The 24798-nt window shown below is 42.7% G+C and overlaps 1 protein-coding gene across 1 annotated transcript in view; it reads right to left on the bottom strand.

The window, feature by feature from the left end:
* Positions 1-24798, bottom strand: part of LOC126470548 (uncharacterized) — an 81290-nt gene that overhangs the window by 28727 nt on the left and 27765 nt on the right. Inside the window, exons 4-5 of the mRNA XM_050098521.1 lie at positions 14184-14220; positions 12781-12825 (exon numbers count right to left, since the gene is read on the bottom strand). Of these exons, the coding sequence (XP_049954478.1) occupies positions 12781-12825; positions 14184-14220 (82 nt within the window). The remainder of the gene's footprint in view (positions 1-12780; positions 12826-14183; positions 14221-24798) is intronic.

Raw genomic sequence — 24798 nt, 5'->3', positions numbered from 1 at the left:
GTTTTTTTAATTCATTTTTTTACTTGTATATCAACATGAGTACTGCTTACTTCCTCCCCCCCCCCCCCCATGAAATATGGACCTAGCCGTTGGTGGGGAGGCTTGCGTGCCTCAACGATACAGATAGCCGTACCATAGGTGCAACCACAACGGAGGGTTATCTGTTGAGAGGCCAGAAAAACGTGTGGTTTCTGAAGAGGGGCAGCAGCCTTTTCAGTAGTTGCAGGGGCAACAGTCTGGATGATTGACTGATCTGGCCTTGTAACACTAACCACAACGGCCTTGCTGTGCTGGAACTGCGAACGGCTGAAACCAAGGGGAAACTACAGCCGTAATTTTTACCGAGGGCATGGAGCTTTACTGTAAGGTTAAAAGATGATGGCGTCCGCTAGAGGAAAATATTCCGGAGGTAAAATAGTCCCCCATTCGGATCTCCGGGCGGGGTCTACTCAAGAGGACGTCGTTATCAGGAGAAAGAAAACTGGCGTTCTACGGATCGGAGCGTGGAATGTCAGATCCCTTAATCGGGCGGGTAGGTTAGAAAATTTAAAAAGGGAAATGGATAGGTTGAAGTTAGATATAGTGGGAATTAGTGAAGTTCGGTGGCAGGAGGAACAAGACTTTTGGTCATGTGAATACAGGGTTATAAATACACAATCAAACAGGGGTAATGCAGGAGTAGGTTTAATAATGAAAAAAAAATTGGAGTGCGGATAAGCTACTACAAACAGCATAGTGAACGCATTATTGTGGCCAAGATAGACACGAAGCCCATGCCTACTACAGTAGTACAAGTTATATGCCAACTAGCTCTGCAGATGATGAAGAATTTGATGAAATGTATGATGAGATAAAGGAAATTAGTCAGGTGGTGAAGGGAAACGAAAATTTAATAGTCATGGTTGACTGAAACTCGACAGTAGGAAAAGGAAGAGAAGGAAACGTAGTAGGTGAATATTGAATGGGGGTAACAGATGAAAGAGGAAGCTGCCTGGTAGAATTTTGCACAGAGCGTAACTTAATCATAGCTAACACTTGGTTCAAGATACATGAAAGTAGGTTGTATACATATAGAGGCCTGGAGATACTGGATGGTTTCAGATAGACTGTATAATGGTAAGACAGAGTTTTAGGAACTAGGTTTTAAATTGTAAGTCATATCCAGGTGCAGATGTGGACTCTGACCATAATCTATTGGTTATGAACTGTAGATTAAAACTGAAGAAACTTCAAAAAGGTGGGAATTAATCATAGCAAACACTTGGTACAAGAATCATAAAAGAAGGTTGTATACATGGAAGAAGCCTGGAGATACTGACAGGTTTCAGATAGATTATATAATAGTAAGACAGAGATTTAGGAACCAGGTTTTAAATTGTAAGACATTTCCAGGGGCAGATGTGGACTCTGACCACAACCTATTGGTTATGAACTGTAGATTAAAACTGAAGAAACTGCAAAAAAGTGAGAGTTTACGGAGATGGGACCTGGATAAACTGATTAAATCAGGGGTTGTACAGAGTTTAGGGAGAGCATAAGAGAACAATTGACAGGAATGGGGGAAAGAAATACAGTAGAAGAAGAATGGGTAGCTCTGAGGGATGAAGTAGTGAAGGCAGCAGTGGATCAAGTAGGTTAAAAGACGAGGGCTAGTAAAAATCTTGGGTAATAGAAGATATATTGAATTTAGTTGATGAAAGGGGAAAATATAAAAATGCAGTAAATGAAGCAGGCAGAAAGGAATACAAACGTCTCAAAAATGAGATCGACAGGAAGTGCAAAATGGCTAAGGAGGGATGGCTAGAGGACAAATGTAAGGATGTCACTAGGGGTAAGATAGATACTGCCTTCAGGAAAATTAAAGAGACCTGTGGAGAAAAGAGAACCACTTGCATGAATATCAAGAGCTCAGATGGAAACCTAGTTCTAAGCAAAGAAGGGAAAGCAGAAAGGTGGAAGGAGCATAGAGAAGGTCTATATAAGGGCGATGTACTTGAGAGCAATATTATGGAAATGGAAGAGGATGTAGATGAAGATGAAATGGGAGACACGACACTGCATGAAGAGTTTGACAGAGCACTGAAAGACCTGAGTCGAAACAAGGCCCCGGGAGTAGACAACATTCAATTAGAACTACTGACGGCCTTGGGCGAACCAGTCCTGATAAAACTCTACCATCTGGTGAGCAAGATGTATGAGACAGGCGAAAAGCCCTCAGACTTCAAAATTACTAACATGAATTCTTTATAGACGAATGGAAAAACTGGTAGAAGCCGACCTCGGGGAAGATCAGTTTGGATTCCTTTGAAATATTGGAACAAGTGAGGCAATACTGACCTTACGACTTATCTTAGCAGAAAGATTAAGGAAAGGCAAACCTACGTTTCTAGCATTTGTAGACTTAGAGAAAGCTTTTGACAATGTTGACTGGAATACTCTCTTTTTCATTCTAAAGGTGACAGGGGCAAAATACGGGGAGCGAAAGGCTATTTACAATTTGTACAGAAACCAGATGGCAGTTATAAGAGTCGAGGGGCATGAAAGGGAAGCAGTGGTTGGGAAGGGAGTGAGACAGGATTGTAGCCTCTCCCCGATGTTATTCAAACTGTATATTGAGCAAGCAGTAAAGGAAACAAAAGAAAAATTCTGAGTAGGTATTAAAATGGATGGAGAAGAAATAAAAACTTTGAGGTTCGCCGATGACATTGTAATTCTGACACAGACAGCAAAGGACTTGGAAGAGCAGTTGAACGGAATGGACAGTGTCTTAACAGGAGGATATAAGATGAACATGAACAAAAGCAAACGAGGATAATGGATTGTAGTCGAATTAAGTCGGGTGATGCTGAGGGAATTAGATTAGGAAATGACCCCAAAAGAAGATCAGGAGGCATCAGATGAATGGCGTGAGGTAGCCATACAATACTACACATCCCAGGCACTAGATCGAAAAGGGATCACCTGTCTGCCCCTGATCTGACATCTCTTGAGTTTATTTTTACTTTTTTTGTGAGTCAATATCAAAAGCATTGTGTATGTGACAGCAAACCCCGATCAAAAAATTCTTCTCGTCAGGATACTTGCAACGTCAGATGAGATTTGTGCGTGCAATGCTTGTTGTACTAGGTAGAGTGCACCAGAATTTTTTACGAAGATGTTATGCCTGTACTGAATGTGGTGATCGCCATTTTCAACACCTTCTGTATTGTACAATATTGCTGAGTAAACAGTACATTATCTTTGTTGAGCTTAAGGCGCGTGTGCCTTGATTGCCCTTGTTTCTTCCTGACACTGCAAAGCTTTCACTTTCTCGGAATTGCTGCCCAGACATAAATTTCTATTCCAGAGTTGTTGTATTTTGACTATTTTACCAGCTCCTTTAATTTGTGTGCATACTTCTGAATCGCCCAGTACATATGTGAGTCACGTTAGACGTAACGCATCTTTTATTTCGTGAACGGTAACACATTTCGAAACGCGCTTTTCAGCAACTGTTAGAGCATCGAGGGACAGGGGTTTTTTGTTTCGTTAATGCTTCTAGCGCTGGTATCAACGAGTTTTTAAAATGGAACCATATACGTTTTATTGCGTTCGATAGCTCTTTAGCAGATAATTACAGTGATGTAGCGTTTGTCAAAGTTGACGTTGAAACTTGACGTTAAAAAATTTGAGAAATATCCTAGAATATGACAGCACGGTGACCGGAATCCACATTACCGGTGCTAACACTGCCAAGCAGAGCTCTCGTGCTACGCTGTGGCTGGATGTCAAATAATTTGTCTGTTTACTTGTCTGCACTGCAGGCCTCTGACTTCTGCTTCAACATTCGTTGCGTGCACCAATGAGGAGAAGTTGGATATAGCACTTTTAAATGGTGAATGTAAAAGAAATGCCGTAAAAACAGGACAGCGGTATAGTGCTATCTATCCGGATCGCCATGCCCGAAGCGTCAGCAAATTGTACGAATTTTTAAGATGCTAACGCCATAGGCTGCTTGAACATCGAAAAGAGGACAAGGTAGGAGACTGCAACTGATAGAGAACACGAAGCAGCTGTTGTGGCTGCGACGCTAATGAATCTGCACAGTGGTTCGAAAAATATTGCCAAGGAATTTGAAATCACCCGGGCGAGTATCATTAGCATCCTGCATCGACAGAATTTCCATCCCTATCATCTGTCACTACACCAGGCACTCGAAGACTGTGATTTCGAACGTCGTACCGAATTTTGTAGGTTTGCACTTCAGCAACTGAGAGACGACCCAACTTCTTTCTTCTCTTTATCGATGAAGCAACGTTTACTAACCACGCCAATGTAAATTTGCATAACACACACTGCTGGGCAGCGGAAAATCCATACTGGCTCCGTCAGGTGCAACGTTAACGGTCGTGGAGCGAAAACCTATGGTGCGACCTCATAGGAAATTACATTTTAGGATCTTACTTAATCTCAGGCCTTCTAAATTGACATTCGCATGCACACTTTCTGCCGGTTCTTCTGGAAGAGGTGCCTCTGGATATTCGACAGTGTATGTGGCTGCAATACGATGTTTCTGCAGCTCACTCGTCCCGTGTTGCAACGCAAATACTGAATGAGAGCTTTCCTGGACGTTTGATAGAACGAAATTCTATAGTCAAATGGTCTGCCAGCCCCCCATCATCCCCCCCCCCCCCCCCCATTTGACTCCTCTTGATTTCTTTTTTTGGGGACCACTCAAAGATGCTGTCTATGACGAATACCCAACTACCCCGGACGATATGTGTTGTCGAAGCGCCTGTGCATGCTCTACCATATCATTCACACTGTAATTACATCTGTTAATCATTATTTCTAACGACGACTACAAATGTGCCTTTCAGTCCATGGTCAACAGTTTGATTAAATTAAGGATAAAGTTGTTTTTTTTTTTTAAGACAAAACTTATGTGATTTGCCTGGCTACGAAATCATTGTTAGTCAATTGTTTATTTCATCTGCGTATGTACAAAATTGCCATGCAATGTCAACAAAGAAGCATACAGCCACGTACAGGAAAATATACAGATCTTCCATCTGAAATTCAGATATTTAATACAGTAGTTGCTTTTTGCAGCGTATAAGAGCCTTTATTTTTGATGAATGACCAGTTGATTTATCTGTTACAGCCCACGTAAACCTAGGAGAATACACAAATGTAAATAGTTTTCCGAAGCTCTTTGTGATGCCACAGGTACTAGCGTCTGTCGTATTTCCATACACAACATTCGTGTGAACCTACATCTAGGTAGTAAGTTGGTTCAGTTAGAAATAGAGCTTTATTCTCGTAGCGCAGGCCTGCCTTACGGCATACTGCTACGCAGCGTGGTCCGAGACACCTACTTGGCAATATTTGCACAGCAAATGCCGTTTCCGGCCACCCAGCTTTCACATTCTACGATATTTCTCGAATTTTTGTACAATAGATTTCAACGCCAACATTAACAAAAGTTTACAAAAAACGTACTTACTTCAATATCTCACAAGGGGAGGACCACGACGTTTGGATCACAGATTTAGAGTTCATGGTGATCACGTCGGCCGGCACGGTAGCTCAGCGTGTTCGGTCACAGAGCTGGTTGCTCTCTGCAAATAAAATAAGAGTGAAGGGATCAACGATAAACTTCAACAGGTGCCATGTGACGTCAGCCACGACCAAATGCAACGAACAATAACGAACAAAATGAAAAAGAAGTGCTTTAGTATTCGTGCTACGTAAGACGAACGCGTGTGAGCCAACAGTTCGACTCCCGCTCGAACTTACAGCACGGGACGTCCACAGCGTACAACAGCAGAAGAAGACCGATATCTCACCATCAGTGCTCGCAGACGGCCACGGAGACTGAAGGTAGCCTTGCTCGGGACCTTACCGCAGCCACTGGAGCACTTGTCTCCAGACACACAGTCTACAGACGACTGAACAGACATGGTTTATTCGCCCAGAGACCTGCAAGGTGCATTCCACTGACCCCTGGTCACAGGAGAGCCCGTAAAGCTTGGTGTCAAGAACACAGTACATGGTTCTTGGAACAGTGGTTCCGGGTTATGTTCACAGACGAGTCCAGGTATAGTCTGAACAGTGATTCTCGCTGGGTTTTCATCTGGCGTGAACCAGGAACCAGATACCAACCCCTTAATGTTCTTGAAAGGGACCTTTACGGAGGTCGTGGTTCGATGGTGTGGGTTGGGATTGTGATTGGTGATCGTACACCCCTGCATGTCTTTGACAGATGAACTGTAACAGGTCAGATGTATCGGGACGACATTTTGCACCAGTATGTCCGCCTTTTCTTGGGTGATGGATGAAAACGCAAGGCCCCACCGAGCTGCCATGGTGGAGGAGTATCTTGAAACAGAACATATCAGGCGAATGAAGTGGCCTGCCTGTTCTCCAGACCTAAATCCCATCGCGCACGTCTGGAATGCTCTCAGTCGACGTATCGCTGCACGTCTTCAAACCCCTACGACACTTCAGGACCTCCGACAGGCAATGGTGCAAGAATGGGAGGCTTCACCACAGCAGCTGCTCGACCACCTGATCCAGAGTATTCCAACCCGTTGTGCGGCCTGTGTATGTGTGCATGGTGATCATATCCCAAATTGATGTCGGGGTACATGCGCAGGAAACAGTGGCGTTTTGTAGCACTTGTGTTTCGAGACGGTTTTCTCCATGTATCACCAATACCGTGGACTTACATATCTGTGTCGTGTGTGTTCCCTATGTGGCTATGCTATTAGCGCCAGTTTCGTGTAGTGTCACGTTGTGTGGCACCGCATTCTGCAATTATGCTTAATTTATGAGCATGAGTGTAGATAGTACCATACTTGAGAGTATTACCATATTGTTGCTTTGGCAGGTGTGGTAGCCAGCTTGGTCAACAAGGGTCATAATCCACTTGACAAACTGCTATGGAGAATCATAGGGACGTCAATGCCACATCATGTATCCGTAGGTGATAAACTTTCGTAAAGCAAGGAAGAGTAGTGTTTCGCATCGTGTCGACATACTAGAGACAGAGTAGAATCTCGGGTTGCGAAAGAGTAGGAAATCAAAGTCCTTTGAAAAGGCAAGTTTTAATCTGGGTGGCCGGACGGTCGTTTGAACCTCGCTCCGACCGAAATCCCCTGTCTTCAACAATGAGCCAGTTCACCACATGGAAACATTTCTTCTGTTGTGAAAACATAAGGAAATGTTGGTTCGTCATCCAGAAGATTCAGGCATGCAGGGGTGACGCCAAATATTTGACTGACCGATATCAATTATAAATTTTAATCTTCTTGATCGCAATATAACATATAAACTACTACACGGTAATGAGCGTTTGGCCGCATTGGCCGGGAGGCCCCTTGCGGGGCAGGTTCGGCCGCCTTGGTGCAGGTCTTATTACATTCGATGCCACATTGGGCGACCTGTGCGCCGGATCGGGATGAAATGATGATGAAGACAACGCAACACCCAGTCCCTGAGCGGAGAAAATCTCCGACGCAGCTGGGAATCGAACAAGTGACTACTCGTGACTATGGAATATATAGATGCCACATTTAGGGAAATTAAAGGGACCTTTGCATGAAATAGGATATGCAAGAGTATTAAAAGTTCAGCTGACAAGTCAATGGTAACAAGGACAAGCTGAAAAGTGGAGGAATATACGACTATACAAGGGAACGAACTTAAAGAATTTTTCTTCTTCTGTCCTCAATTCATAGGCTGGTGGGAGCAATTTTTATTTTCCATTTTTCCCTATCGTCTCTAAGTCAGTTTCGGATCTCGTTTTACCTTCCTGGTGTATTGAATTCTTAGACTTCCTCGTGCATTCTTCCTAATTTCTTTTCCCCTCTATTAATTTCGCAATGAAGGGCAATGTCTGTATAGGTGTCCAAAGCATCGATTCCCCCTCCACAACAGTCTTTTCTCTCCTGCGTTGCTGAATATTTTCATTGATCATTCTCTCCTTTCATGACATCTTTACAACTATTCTACAACGCCCTCCCTTAAAAGCCTGTAGCCTTTTCAGTTCTCGCTCACGTAGCGTCCGCGTCCGCGGGTCATATAGGGTAACATTCCAAATAAAAGGTTTACACACTGTTCCCTGGTGTTTGGTCTAATATTTTTCGGTGTCAGTAGCTTCTTCTTGCTGAATGCTATTTTAGTTTGTGCATTTTGGCATTTAACCTCTTAATCTGCCATTCTCTGCTATTCTACTGTCCAAGTACATAAAGCTTGTGACTTGCTTCAGATTCTCTCCATCCTGACGCAAGTTTGCTGTTGTTGGAACTTCCCTACTTACGGTGACTTCGGTTTGCTTCTTATCTATTTTCATATTGCTCATGTCTTCTACGGTCTCTTGGAAAATATTTCCAGATTAGGCAAACACTGCTGTATCATCTGAAGATCTAGGCATTTTTTATGTTTTCCCCGTATGTAGTTATTCCTGCAACATATACTATGTGATCAAAAATATCCGGAGACACCCAAAACACGTTTCTCATAGTAGGTGCACTGTGCTGCCACCTACTGCCAGGTACTCCTGCCGGCGACCTCAGTAGTCATTAAACATCGTGAATGACAAAATGCGAAGCTCCGCGGAACTCACGGACTTCGAATGTGGTCAGGTGGTTGGGTCATACGTCTGCACGCGAGAATTCCACGCTCCTAAACATCCCTGCGTCCACTGTTTCCGATGTGATAGTGAAGTGGAAGCGTGTAGGGACACGTACAGCAGAGAAGCATACAAGCCGACCTCGTCTGTTGACTGACAAGAGACTGCCGACAGTTGAAGGGGGTCTAATGTGTAATAGGCCGACACCTATCCAGACCATCACACAGGAATTCCAAACTGCATCAGGATCCACTGCAAGTAGTATGAAAGTTAGGCAGGAGATGAGAAAGCATTTATTTCTGATCGAGCGGCTGCTTATCAGCCACACATCACGCCAGTAAATGCCAAACGACGCCTCGTTTGGTGTAAGGAGCGTAAACATTGGACGATTGAACAGTGTAAAAACGTTGTGTGGAGTGACGAATCACGATACACAATGTGGCGATCCGATGGCAGGGTGTAGGTATGGCGAATGCCCGGTGAATGTCATCCGCCAGCGTGTGTAGAGCCAATAGTAAAATTCGGAGGCGGTGGTGTTATGGTGTCTTCGTGTTTTTGACGGAGGAGGCTTGCACACCTTGTTATTATGCGTGGCACTATCACTACATATGCCTACATTAATGTTTCAAACAGCTTCTCCCGGGTTCGATTCCCGGCGGGGTCAGGGATTTTCTCTGCCTCGTGATGGCTGGGTGTTGTGTGCTGTCCTTAGGTTAGTTAGGTTTAAGTAGTTCTAAGTTCTAGGGGACTTATGACCACAGAAGTTGAGTCCCATAGTGCTCAGAGCCATTTGAACCATTTTTTTTTCAAACAGCTTCTTGCTTCCCACTGTTGAAGAGCAATTCGGGGATGGCGACTGCATCTTTCAACACGATCGAGCACTGTTCATAATGCACGGCCAGTGGTGGAGTGGTTACGCAACAATAACATCCCTGTAATGGACTGGCCGCCACAGAGTCCTGACCTGAATCCTATAGAACATCTTTGGGATGTCTTGGAGCGCCGACTTCGTGCCAGGCCTCACCGACCGACATCGATACCTCTCCTCAGTGCAGCATTCCGTGAAGAATGACTGCCATTCACCAAGAAACTTTCCAGCACCTGATTAGATGTATGCCTTCGAGAGTGGAAGCTGTCATCAAGGCTAAGGGTGGGTCAACACCCTATTGAATTCCAGCTTTACCGATGGAGGGCGCCACAAACTTTTAAATAATTTTCAGCCAGGTGTCCGGTTACTTTTGATCACATAGTGTATTATGTATCTTTACATTCGTTTATTGGATTCTCGGCGTATACGTTGAAGAGCAAAGGGAACATGCTGATCACTGGCGGTCACAATTTATTCTTGCAAAGCTTGGGTCCATGAACTCGACATGTCGATGGAAGTACCCTGTACAAATTTTGAGCCATCCTGCCTTTGTGGCCGTTCATAATTGCGAAACTGTTGTTTGTGTAGCATTTTGTGCACGAACTGACCTCTCCATTATGTCCCACAAATGTCAGATGGGTTTATGTCGGCACTGTTAGTGCCCAAATCAGATTGTTCTTCAAACCATTCGTGAACAATTGTGACTCCATGATATGTTTTGGAACATGAAGTCCATGAATGGCTGCAAATGGTCTTCAGGTTGCCGAATGTAACTGTCTCGAGTCAATTATCGATTCAGTTAGACCAGAGAACCCAGACCGTTCCATGTAAACACAGCCCACATCATTATGGAACCGTCATCAGCTTTCACAGTGCCTTGTTTACAATTTGGGTCCACAGCTTCGTGGGGTCTGTGCCACACTCGAACCGCACCATCAGCTCTTACAATTTGAAATCGGAACTCATCTGACCATGCCGCGGTTTCATTGTTTTCCAACCGTCTAGGGTCCAACCGATAAGATCACGAGCCCAGGACAGGCGCTGCAGACGATGTCGGGTTTTTGGCACAGCCACTTGCGTCTGTCATCTGCTGCCATTTACGCAGATTTTGCCGCACTGTCTTAACGAATACATTCGTTGTATCTCCCACATCGATTTCTGCGGTTATTTCACACAGTGTTGTTTGTCCGTAAGCACTGACAACTCTACGCAAACGTCGCTGCTATTGGTCGTTAATTGAAGACCATTGACCACTGTGTTGCCCGCGGTGAGAAGTAATGCCATAAATTTGGTATTCTCGGCACACTCTTGACACTGTGGATCTCGGAATACTGAATTTCTTAGCGATTTTCGAAATGGCATGTTCCATGCATCGTCTCCAACTATCATTCCGCGTTCAGAGGCAGTTAATTCCCGTCGTTCGACCATAACTACGTCGAAAATCTTTTCGCATGACTCACCTTAGTAAACATGTCAGCTCCGCCAATGCTCTGACCTTCTTATATCTTATGTACATGATATTACTGCCATGTGCGTATATGTAGGAACACGGTAGGCAATACTGTCTAATGTATTTATCACAGAAGTCAGTTTTAAAAAAGGCAAACTCTACATTTAGAGCGTTAGTAGATTTAGAGAAACCTTTTGTCAACGTTGACTGAAATATACCCTTCCAGATTCTGAAGGTACCAGGGTAAATTTCTACAGGAAGTGAGATGTTATCTACAAGTTCTGCAGAAGTCAGATTGTAGTTACAAGTTCGGAAGTATATAGCATACACCCGATGTGATTAAAATTGTAGATAGCGTAAGCAGTAGAGAAATTAAATCAGAATGGTATTAAAGCTCAGAGAGGTTTGCTACCACGTAGTTTTTATGACAGAGACCCCAAGGAACTTGAAAGATCAGTTGAACGGAATGAGTAACGGTTTGGAAAGAGGTCGTAAGATGAACATCAACAGATGAAAAATAGCGGTAATGGAATATAGTCGAATTAAATCAATTGACTCTGAGGGAACACTAAAAGTAATATATGAATTATATAATTGCAACAGGAAAATAACTGTCCATGGGCGAAGCAGAGAGAATATAAAATGCAGACTGGCAATAGCAAGCGTTTCTGAAAAAGTGAAATTTGTTAACACCGAACAGAATTTTAAGTTTCACGAAATTTGTTCACTGATTGCCAGTTCTTTGATATCAGCTGCGTAGATATACTACCTATTATTGACATGAAAATTTCTGTCGGACCGGTACTCGAACCCGGATATCCAGCTTATCACGAGCGGCCGCCTTAACCATTTCGGCTATCCATGCACGCTTTCCGGACCGATCCAAACCTCCATACATCACACCTTCTACATCCCCTAACGCTCACAATATTACCTGGATTCCCACAATAGACAGTGAGACCACGTCCAATGTTATTCTCGTCGTTTTGGCTGTCTGTGCTTACGAACTTATTTTACAATGTCTGTTCCTTGAGACATGCATGCCTGCCTGATAAACAGACATTGAAAATTAGTAGAAATTTTGCGTTAGGAAGTATTTCTGAACGTATTTGTCTGTAGCATAGTCTTGTACGGATGTGAAACGTTGACAATAAACAGCTCAGGCAAGAAGAAAATAGTTTTTGAAATGTGGTGCTACAGAAGAATGTTGAAGATTAGGTGGATAGACCACGTAAATAACGAGCAGGTATTGAATCTAACTGGGGGAATGGATCTGAAGAATGGATCCATTAATAGTTGGTAGGACACATCCTGAGGCATCAAGAAATCGTCAGTGTAGTAATAGGGGGCTAGTGTGTGTGTGTGTGTGTGTGAGAGAGAGAGAGAGAGAGAGAGAGAGAGAGAGAGAGAGGGGGATGGTGGAGGGTGGAGGGTGGAGGGGGGAGGGGGGGGGGAAGCTGTAGAGGGACGGCAAGGCGCTTATTCAAATGAACAGAGGCTGCAGGAGTTACGCAGAGATAAAGAAGCTTGCACAGAATAGACTAGCGTAGAGAGCTTCATCAACGCAATCTTCGAACTACAACGTATATATATATATATATATATATATATATATATATATATATATATATATATATATAGTTTATTAAAAACAGCAACCGTCTAAAATCTATTTGCTTTACAGTATTATTACATCTGATGATGACCTATATACTCCTGATAGTTTAAGATGAAGATTCAGATTTTATCAGGATGCAGAAACATTACATGGCACCATGTATGTTTTCCACAAAAGAAAATTCATCAGTTTTTCCACAGAATGTGAAGGGCATATCGTCTCCTACTTACCAAAGTTCCACTTGTATTTCAGCTCCGAGTATGTCGATGGCATAACTGAAAAAGAAAAGTATTTGTATACAATAATAATAACAATAATAAAGAAAATTTTTGATAATAGAACGTGCGAACTATTACGTAATTGTTTGTCTAGAGCCAAACATGCGTTGTTCTGAAGAAAGACGTAATCTTAAGAATGTTAGTAAATCAATAATTATGACAAAGAGGCTATAGTATATTGTAAAATTACTACTTTAGGTGAATACAAGAGCACACATCAAGTAGCTTCACGACAATTATAGCACGGCTGAAATTTAATCATTGTAAGTTCAAGAAATACCATTATCGGCTTAACCTAAGCGCCACCCCTCTACATCTTTGCGGAGAGGAAGAAGATACACACACACACACACACACACACGCACGCACGCACGCACACACACACACACACACACACACACACGCACACACACACAAACACACACACACATATTAACTTATTTGCAAGCAATCTCCGGCTCCCTGGACATCATCTCCCAAGCAGCCTTCACATAGGGTTAGCATCCAACGATATAGCAAAGTATAAACTGCAGTACGTGTTCGTCAACAGTGCCAACACACCGATATAGCTCCCTTGGCTGGTAATCTAATGCTCTTAGCAATCAGACTGCCAGGGGAAATCCAAAGCTCAACTAACTGACCATCTTCCCACGTGGTACTCAACATAATACGGAACGCTCAAGCTCTAAATGTACGTTATTATGTACCTCCTATATGCATTTGTCTGAATACTGGTGTAACTAATCGTATGGCTGTAGTGCCCAAACCTGGTTCTTGTAAGCTATACTCCTGTTCTGTCTAGATGATACTTACACACCTACACAAATATTCAGTTCTCTATTCGTAGTTTTTGGTACAATTATTGCAGGACATACAAAAGAACATTTTACTGTTAGTTTAGATGTATAGTCATCCACATGGATTAAATTGAGAATATCCCAAATGCGTACCAACGGCATTTTATCATTTCTTATTTTGTCACCAGAAGGATTTTTTTAACATACTACCTCTGTGTATCTTTTGTTACATTTTCGTCTTGTTTACTCGCTTCAGTATACTGTGATTGTAAAACTTGTTTCATGTCGCTTTTAGTCCTTTGTAAAGCAATCTAACTTCGTACCAGAGTACGACTTACACTAATGTCTACTTTGAATTGTCAAAGAAAACTGTAATCTGTAATATAACATTTACAGCGTTCAGTTGGCTGTATGAGCACGTCCCGAGAACTGTTAAATTAAAAGACATTGTTTTCCTACAAATTAATTTTGTAATTAATGAAAGTATACAAAAACTACCATCGTCTTGAATATTCTTTGCTGTAAACTGATGCGCTTTGGAATACAAATTAGACTTACCATAGAGGTATTCGATTATCATAGCAATGCCGTACACCTGAAAAGAAACGGAAGTATTATCAGTTCAACGTCGTCAACGATTACTTCACAATGCCGGATGTCGGATAAAGACAAAAGAATAACATAATTAAGATCACAAATGTCCATCACACATAATTTCATTTCATGATTGGAGAATTACGAGGATAAGGTAACGAGGTTGGTACAAAATTAAAGGTAAAATCATATTTCTCATGATATTTTCCATTGACTTTAATGTACTGGAGAGTACCTTTTATTTATTCTCTCGAAAAAGAAATTATTTCCATTATATTAACAAAACTGGGAATAATCCCCCTCCCTCCACCACCAAGCCATGTTTTGAGGTTAGGAACAGGAAAACCGGCTATGAAATGGTAGGAATAATTTCAAAGCTTAGCTCGTGTACTGTTGTCTTCGCAACTAGTCACTGTGTCAGCAGTCACGGGTCAGTTCTCTCATACACAGCCATGTATGTTGATACAAAGTCCTCACGTACTTAGTTTACAACTTGGGTGTCGTACAGTTACGTAAATAAACATGTTTTATCGTCACACTACACTTGGTTGTATCTATTTATATAATATGTGTGATAACCATCACCTGTAACTGCATGTTGCATCAGATCGAAATTTTCGAAAGACTCGTTATCATAATTAGCCCTCTCAATGGCCATATCACTTAACAAAATTTTATGTTGTTGTTGTTGTGGTCTTCAGTCCAGAGACTGGTTTGATGCAGCTCTCCATGCTACTCTATCCTGTGCAAGCCTCTTCATCTCCCAGTGCCTACTGCAACCTACATCCTTCTGAATCTGCTTAGTGTATTCATCTCTTGGTCTCCCTCTGCGATGTTTAACCTCCACGCTGCCCTCCAATACTAAATTGGTGATCGCTTGATGCTTCAGAACATATCCCAATAACCGATCCCTTCTTCTAGCCAGGTTGAGCCACAAATTTCTCCTCACCCCAATTCTATTCAATACCTTCTCATTAGTCATGCGATCGACCCATCTAATCTTCAACATTCTTCTGTAGCACCACATTTCGAAAGCTTCTATTCTCTTCTTGTCCAAACTATTTATCGTCCATGTTTCACTTCCATGCGTGGCTACACTCCATCCAAATTCTTTCAGAAACGACTTCCTGACACTTAAATCTATACTCCGTCTTAACATATTTCTCTTCTTCAGAAACGCTTTCCTTGCCACTGACAGTCTACATTTTACATCCTCTCTACTTCCACCATCATCAGTTATTTTGCTCCACAAATGGCAAAACTCTTTTACTACTTTAAGTGTCTCATTTCCTAATCTAATTCCCTCAGTATCACCCGACTTAATCGACTAAATTCCATTATCCTCGTTTTGCTTTTGTTGGTGATCATCTTATATCCTCCTCTCAAGACACGGTCCAATCCGTTCAAGTGCTCTTCCAGGTCATTTTCAGTCTCTGACAGAATTAAATTTCATCGGCAAACCTCAAAGTTTTTATTTCTTCTCCATGGATTTTAATTCCTACTCCAAATTTTTCTTTTGTTTCCGTCACTGCTTTCTCAATATACAGATTGAATAACATCGGGGATAGGCTACAACCCTATCTCACTCCCTTCCCAACCACTGCTTCCCTTTTATGCCCCTCGACTCTTATAACGGCCGTCTGGTTTCTGTAAAAATTGTAAATAGCCTTTCGCTCCCTGTATTTTACCAATACCACCTTCAGAATTTGAAAGAGAGTATTCCAGTCAACATCGTCAAAAGCTTTCTCTAAGTCTACCAATGACAGAAACGTAGGTTTGCCTTTCCTTAATCTAAGATAAGTCGTAGGGACAGAATTGCCTCACGTGTTCGAACATTTCTACGGAATCCAAATTACTCTCCCCCGAGGTCAGCTTCTACCAGTTTTTCCACTCGTATGTAAAGAATTGGCGTTAGAATTTTGCAGCTGCGACTTATTAAACTGATAGTTCGGTAATTTTCAAATCTGTCAACACCTGCTTTCTTTGGGATTGGAATTATCATATTCTTCTTGAAGTCTGAGGATATTTCTCCTGTCTCATACATCTTGCTTACCAGATGGTAGGGTTTTGTCAGAGCTGGCTCTCCCAAGGCTGTCAGTAGTTCTAATGGTATGCTGTCTATTCACGGGGCCTTGTCTCGACTTAGGCCACTCAGTGCTCTGACAAACTCTTCATGCAGTATCAGATCTCCTATTTCATCTTCATCTACCTCCTCTTCCATTTCCATAATATTGTCCTCAAGTACATTGCCCTTGTATAGACCCTCTATACACTGCTTCCACCTTTCTGCTTTCCCTTCTTTGCTTAGAACTGGGTTTCCATCTGAGCTCTTGACATTCATACAAGTGGTTCTCTTTTCTCCAAAGGTCTCTTTAATTTTCCTGTAGGCAGTACCTGTCTTAACCCTAGTGAGATATGCCTCTACATTCTTACATTTGCCCTCTAGCCATCCCTGCTTAGCCATTTTGCACTTCCGGTCGATCTCATTTTTGTGACGTTTGTATTCCTTTTTGTTTGCTTCATTTACAGCATTTTTATTTTCTCTCCTTTCATCAATTAAATTCAATATATCTTCTGTTACCCAAGCATTCCTACTAGTCCTCGTCTTTTTACCTACTTGATCCTCTGCTACCTTCACTATTTCACCCCTCAAAGCTACCTATTCTTCTTCTACTGTTTCTCTTTCCCCCATTCCTGTCAATCGTTCCCTAATGCTCTCCCTGAAACTCTCTACAACCTCTGGTTCTGTCAGTTTAACCAGGTCCCACCTCTTTAAATTCCCACCTTTTTGATGTTTCTTCAGTTTTAATCTACAGTTTATAACCAATAGATTATGGTCAGAGTCCACATCTGCACCTGGATATGTCTTAAAATTTAAAACCTAGTTCCTAAAATTCGGTCTTACCATTATATAATCTATTTGAAACCTTCCAGTATCTCCAGGCCTCTATATGTATACAACCTACTTTCATGTATCTTGAACCAAGTGTTAGCTATGATTAAGTTACGCTCTGTGCAAAATTCTACCAGGCAGCTTCCTCTTTCATTTGTTACCCCCATTCCATATTCACCTACTACGTTTCCTTCTCTTCCTTTTCCTACTGTCGAGTTTCAGTCAACCATGACTATTAAATTTTCGTCTCCTTTCACTATCTGAATAATTTCTTTTATCTCATCATACATTTCAGCAATCTCTTCGTCATCTGCGGAGCTAGTTGGCATATAAACTTGTACTGTTGTGGTAGGTGTGGGCTTCGTATCTATCTTGGCCAGAATAATGCGTTCACTGGGCTGTTTGTAGTAGCTTACCCGCTTTCCTATTTTCCTATTCATTATTAAACCTACTCCTGCATTACCCCTATTTGATTTTGATTTGTAATCCTGTATTCACCTGACCAGAAGTCTTGTTCCTCCTGCCACCGAACTTCACTAATTCCCACTATATCTAACTTTAACCTATCCACTTCCCTTTTTAAATTTTCTAACCTACCTGCACGATTAAGGGATCTGACATTCCACGCTCCGACCCGTAGAACGCCAGTTGTCTTTCTCCTGATAACAACGTCCTCTCGAGTAGTCCCCGCCCAGAGATCCGAATGGGGGACTATTTTAACTCCGGAATAGTTTACCCAAGAGGAGGTCATCATCGTTTAACCATACAGTAAAGGTGCATGCCCTCGGTAAAAATTACCGTTGTTGTTTCCCGTTGCTTTTAGCCGTTCGCAATACCAGCGCAGCAAGTCTGTGCAGCAAGGTTTAGTTAGTGTTACAAGGCCTAATCAGTCAATCATCCAGACTGTTGCCCCTGCAACTACTGAAAAGGCTGCTGCCCCTCTTCAGGAACCACACGTTTGTCTGGCCTCTCGACAGATACCCCTCCGTTGTGGTTGCACCTACGGTACGGCTTTCTGTATCGCTGAGGCACACAAGACTCCCCACCAACGGCAAGGTCCATGGTTCATGGACCTTCATTTTCTGTTATTCGGTAGATCTTGTTTGTACTGATAAACCAACATTTGTATGTATGAAGACAGGCATTTAGTCGATATTTCCGCTCTCCTCGCCTACTGTGTGTTTGTTTCAATTTGAAGAATACCGTAGTATATTTTTACGTAGCTTCCATCTTGTATACCGATCCTCCACAGTCCTGATAGTCTGTGCAACATATGACTGAGCTTATAAGCGGCACACTCGCTTACAACAGCTGGGCAAATCCGCCATTCCAGAACACTGTCTTGGCGCCAGTCATTCTATGAAACACAACAACACAGAAATTTTGGCATACACTTCCAGCTATTGGGATAGTTTTGTTTAAGTTCTGCATGGAATCCTGCTCTCTCACTTGATAAAAAAAAAAAAAGATATCAGAGGGACGGAGTTCATGTTACCTCACCCGTCGGTTATTATGAGGGTTGCCCAGAAAGTAATGCAGCGCATTTTTATTTTCTCATCCGAAAACAATACTACGAATGCGAAACGTTACGTATGTAATATTTGAAGTCTTCTGAGTGAGCGATCCAAGTTTCCCTCACTTCCGACAGGGAGAGTATCTGCAGGAGAGTTTCAAAATGGTGTCTATAGGTGACGTACGTTACAAGCAACGCGCCGTCATTGAATTTCTTACTGTAGAGAAAGAAATTGTGGGGAATATTCACAAACAAAGTCTATGGAGCATCTGCTGTTGACACAAGTACAGTCAGTCTGTGGGCACAGAGGATGAGGTCATCAGAAGCCGGTTCGGCGGAACTCCACGATTTGCATCGGTCGGGGAGACCATCCACGGATGTCACACCTGACATGTTGCAGCGATATGATGTAATTCGCGAGGACAGATGCATTACGACTCGGCATTTGGCGCTGCATCTGTCAGCAGAGGAAGTGTGGATACATTTATCCGTACTCTTGGATATTCAAAAGGATTGGTACCGACAAGGCATATATGTCCTTGTTTCGCGCTGGAGGAAGGCCATAGAACGGGATGGAGATTTCTTGGAAAAATAGGGTGTGTAGATAAAACACCATTCTTTCGTGTGTGTAATCCAATCCTCATAATGTTCAATAAAGGTCGAAGAAAAAAAATGCAGTGGATTACTTTCTGAGCTCGTGATTTCACTATCGATAACTTCTGAAGTTATCATCGTTGATTTGTGACAGCGCTAGTGTTTACAATATGTGTGTGTGTGTGTGTGTTTTATATTTATGGAGTTTCTCTGAAAACCGAGGTTTTAATTGAGCTTGCACGGCTTTTACTTGCTGCAGTTTTGTCTTGAAAATGTCAGGGCGTGTTGCTGTCGAAGTATCGGTGGTTGTCGGCGACGCCAGACGGCTACAGTCCCGTAAGTTATTTGAACAATGTATAGGCCGGGAGAAGCTAAGATCTCACAATATCCTTTTCGTTCACCCAGTTTTAAATGGTTCAAATGGCTCTGAGCACTCTACGACTTAACATCTGAGGTCATCAGTCCCCTAGAACTTAGAACTACTTAGACCTAACTAACCTAAGGACGTCACACACATCCATGCCCGAGGCAGGATTCGAACCTGCGACCGTAGCGGTCGCGTGGTTCCAGACTGAAGCGCCTAAAACTGCTCGGCCACAGCGGCCGGCCCCAGTTTCATTTTTGAAAAACTGCGTAGAATAAGAATATCTCATATATGCAAAAGTCGTCGGAAAGAGCACATGGAGCAAAAAGCGGGATACTTTTTAGCAGCAAGGCTTCGTAACAATTACTAGGAATATAACGTAAGTGATGGAGACTGAATCAGATTGGTTTTGTCCGAAATAGGGGTCTGGAAAGTACGAGAACAGGAATCCAGTACGTACCAAAAGAATGACGACCCTTCGGGAAGATCTAGGAAGAGGTGGAGAAAGGAATCACGAAGACAGATCAGGCAAAAAGCCCAAGTCTCACGTAGGTGATGATGAAAACGTGTAAGAAGCTCAAATTGAGACTCGTGGATTTGCATTACCAGAATGACAACTACTGAAGGAGAGGAAAAATGATTTCCTGAAAACAAATTGTTGCCTATCGCTTCCAGTTTAATTCTGACTATGCTTACAAAGCCTCTGGATTGAGAATACAGGATACTATATTCACTGTCATCTGGTCGAACTGAGCAACAAATTAATATTTTCCAATTGTGTGGATGTGAGGTAGGATTGCTATAATCTAAACATAATAAGTAGTACCATTCATTACACTTAAAAATATACTTCGCACAAAATAACAACGCATTTTGAGGGGCAGTCCTAGCATCGTTAGGAGGTTGATGATGTTGGTCGCTATGTCCTCTAGCAAAAGTCAGTAAACATTTTTAAGCCTCATGATGTCATACAGTCGTTTCAGACTAATCCTTCATTTAAGGCATTGCCTGAGGCTTGTTGTCGGTAGCGATTAAGGAAATTTCAAAAGTCGAGAGTATCTAAAATACGTCCCATCCTGTGATACAAGTTATATTGGACCCACGAGGAGCCCATTTTCGATCAGATACAAGGAACGTAAAGACGCTTTCAAAGTTAGGAAATACAAATCAAAAGTAGCTACCACGTGCACAAAACAGGCCATGGCCACGCTGTAGAAGTAATAGACGACAGATAGAAATCTTAAACATGGGAAAGATAGGAAAAAAGCTCCAATTGCTGGAAGATTTAGAAACAGACTTTCACGAAAAGAAATACGAGGGTAATCCCAAAAGTAAGGTCTCATATTTTTTTATAAGTATAGAAATCTGTTTGTGTGGCAGTTGGTCACACCGTTATGAAGAGTGCTTCACGCGCTGAGTGCAAACTTGCGCACGCCGCGCTGAGGCGCTCAGTCTTGTCTTGGAAGCCGTTGAGAATTGAGCTTCCGTTGAATGTTACCGCCATGTGCCAATTGCGCGCAGTTATTCGGTTTTTGAACGCAAAGGGCACTGACGGAAGTGTATGGTGAGTCGTGCATGGATGTCAAAAACGTTCGTAAGTGGTCTAGAGAGTTTGCAGCTGGTCGGACCGTCAATTTCTGAGGAGATATTGTTGAAGGTTGAACAAAGCATGCGTGAAGATCGGCGGATCATCCTGGATGATCTCTGCACGTTGGTTCCAGAGGTTTCCCGAAGCACTGCTCACAGAATTTTAATGGAAATATTGAGTTACCGGAAGGTGTGCGCAAGATGGGTACCACGCATGCTGAAAGGACCACGTGCGACAACAAGTTGATGCTTCCCGCGCGTTTCTTCACCGCCTTGCAGCCGAACAGGACAACTTTCTGGATTCAATTGTCACGGGTGACGAAACCTGGGAATACCACTTTACACCTGACACTACACAACAATCAAGCCAGTGGCGGCATCCTTCTTCGCCAAAGCCGCGGAAATTCAAACAAACACAGTCTGCCGGTAAAGTCATGACAACCGTTTTTTGGGATCGGAAAGGGGTATTTTTGGTCGACTTTATGTCCACTGGGACCACAAATAACGCTGACAGGTACTGTGAGACTCTGAAAAAACTCAAAACGGGCAATTCAGAACTGGAGAAGAGGAATGTTGAGCAAGGGCGTACACATTCTCCATGACAACGCTCGCCCACACATCGCTCGGCAAACCGTTGCTCTCCTGCAGTAGTTTCAGTGGAACATAAATCACCCACCCACCCTATAGTCTTGACTTGGCGCCCAGAGACTATCACCTGTTCCCTAAGTTAAAAGAACATTTGGCCGGAAAGCGATTCAGCTCTGACGACGAGGTGAAAGAAGAGATTCATAACTTTCTGAGCAGCATGGCGGCGAGCTGGTATGACATGGGCATACAAAAACTGCCACAGCATCTACAAAAATGCATCGTTAGAAATGGTGATTATGTCGAAAAATAGCTAAATGTTCAAGCTGTAAACCGATGTAAACCATTGTGGAAATAAAAAATAGGAGACCATACTTTTGAGATTACCCTCGTACATCGGTTTTCTTAACGTACAAACGAAGAAAAACAGAACAAGGTTCTTAAAGCTTTTTTACCTTATTTTAATGCTGATTCATAGGTATGAGTATTTCGCAATCTACGGATGTAGTAATTAGAGATTGACGATAGTAGATGTCATCACATAAGAAGTATCTTTGGAAAGTAGTAAAGAGAAAATGACCTTGCTGAGCATACGGGAGGCAGTCTAAGTTTTAATTATCACCTCCAAAACATAAAATTAGGTAATTATTTTTTGTTTATTTGCAAGTACACACAGAAATCGTTCCGTACAGAACCGTTTCACACCAACATCGGAGACTAAAGAAAACGTCGCAAGTCGTTGATATAGGGAGTGCCGTGCGGTGATTTTAATATTCCGCATTTGGTGGGGAACAGCGCTGCAACAATCTATGCTGAGTTGAAAAAGTGTATGGTAACTATACACCATCACTGACTCAATGGTTACGTGGCACAGACGCTTGCTTGGCAGTCAGACAAACCTGGATGGCGCAGAGCGAAAAAGCACACCATCTCTCTGAGGAAGTCCGTAAGTCGCAAGAGAAGTGGATACACTGTCAAACACCGAAGTCTCACAACCGAAACAAAAGTGGAAACAGTCATGGATCAGTTCTGAGCATCTTGCACGACATTTTTCACGTGACAAAAGTTGCCACCATTTGGTTTCCGCGACTTCTCACACCCTTTCAAAGAGCTCACCGAAGCGAGGCAGCAATGTAAATGTTTCAGCTGTTTCACGCCACTCCAGATGGCTTCTTTACCATCCTAAGAGCCATGGGGATACGACATATTTTTCACAACGATAGATGACTTGCCGAAGACCGTGCTCATATAATGGTGCATTGCTGCCGTATGCCTCCAACAGCTCAGCATGGATTGTTGCAGCGTTGTTTCCCTTGAAATACAGGAAATTAATTACAGCACGATAATCCACTTTACCAACGGGCTCATAGACATTACAGAACTTTAATTTTTGCTTGTGATAATTAACACTTTATTATTACCCCTTGTCCTGTGAGATAAAGATCAGGAATTGAATAGACATTCCTTCGATTTAGTTGCTGTGAGAGACCACGCGCTATCTTCCTGATAATGGAGCGAGGCAGCGAAAAGCTGCTGCAGTTGCTTAAAAAATCTCTGCAGTGAAATGCTAAGCTGCACGTTACCTGCAAAGAGTACCATAATTAACTTCGTACTTTAGATGGCATATCACATGTCGCTTGCCTCCTCACATAGATGGCATGGCCATGCTCGATGATGCGGCATCGTGAGTCACGATGGAGACTTCACAGAGACAATCACTCGCCAAAGAGAAATTCGGCAGTTGTGCAGATAGACACAGGGAGGTTTCAGCCAGTCTTGTGGATGAGATGCCCCACTTACAGACAGGGCGGGCGGTTAGTAAGGATATAGAGGGTAGGTGTACCCACTCAAACAATTCAGAACGGGCAAAACACCCACTCTAGATTTCAGGGAATACATGTACACTAAGATGGCTCTGAGCACTATGAGACTTAACATCTATGGTCATCAGTCCCCTAGAACTTAGAACTGCTTAAACCTAACTAACCTAAGGACAGCACACAACACCCAGTCATCACGAGGCAGAGAAAATCCCTGACCCCGCCGGGAATCGAACCCGGGAACCCGGGCGTGGGAAGCGAGAACGCTACCGCACGACCACGAGATGCGGACTGTACACTAAGACAACCTTCGCGAAGCAGCTGCGCTAACTGCAGTTACAGTGACGTATTTACTTCTCAGCGCGAGTTGTCTCCTACTTTCGGGAAAGATACTCTCCTAAGCGCTTATGAAGCCACTCCAAATTGTGGTAGTTGCATCAAGAGCGTGATGGCGTTCCTAACACAACGTACTGGTGTAGCTGCTGCTGCGCCTTTGGGAAAGCTGCGGTCCCAAAGGGAACAGCAACTCAAACTGTAAGACCGCTGGTAATCACCGTGAAGTACATACAGCAGCCGTTCTGAATAGGACTGCAGCACAGCAAACGTTCTGCTCCATCAATTTATGTATATATATATTCTAAATAACTAACCTAAAAAAAGGAAAGAAGGAAAGTGTCGCAGAGAAGCGGTATAAGTTCTTTTCGCATTTTTTTTAATTTCGCGGAAATCGAGTGCTTATTGCGAGCGCTTTCCGTAGACGAGCAGTTCCAGCCGTTTCTCAGACTATTAAGCGCTTATAAGCTGGCACATTGCTTACCAGTTTTGCAATATAAAAAGAATGAGTGAAATTATTTTTCGTCCAACAGTGTTTAAGCTCCGGATACTCATCTTTTGGCGCAACAAAATTCAGCTGTGTAGTTCCGATAAAGATACGACGGGTTTCCGACGAACCTACAGATATCTGACGGTGGTCCCGGAGTATGAAAACTAGTTATACAGTAAGAAATATGCTACTGGGTCTGAAAAATAAACGTAATAAATAAAAAGAATTATTCAGGAATTTTTCAGAAAATCGTATTGTGAAGTTTACGAACAGTTGACTGCGTCACTCAAGAATCGATTCCTCAAAGAACCTTAAACCTCTGGAAAGATCTATTCTTTAACAACCTACAGAACTCGATGAAATTGTAAAATGTTACAGAAAAGGTAATTTATCGGGAGAG

The sequence above is a fragment of the Schistocerca serialis genome, chromosome 1 (assembly GCF_023864345.2).
Source record: "Schistocerca serialis cubense isolate TAMUIC-IGC-003099 chromosome 1, iqSchSeri2.2, whole genome shotgun sequence".
NCBI classification, from domain to species: Eukaryota; Metazoa; Arthropoda; class Insecta; order Orthoptera; family Acrididae; genus Schistocerca; species Schistocerca serialis.
Note: the sequence above shows the minus strand (reverse complement) of the source record. Positions and strands in the feature narration are given on the sequence as shown.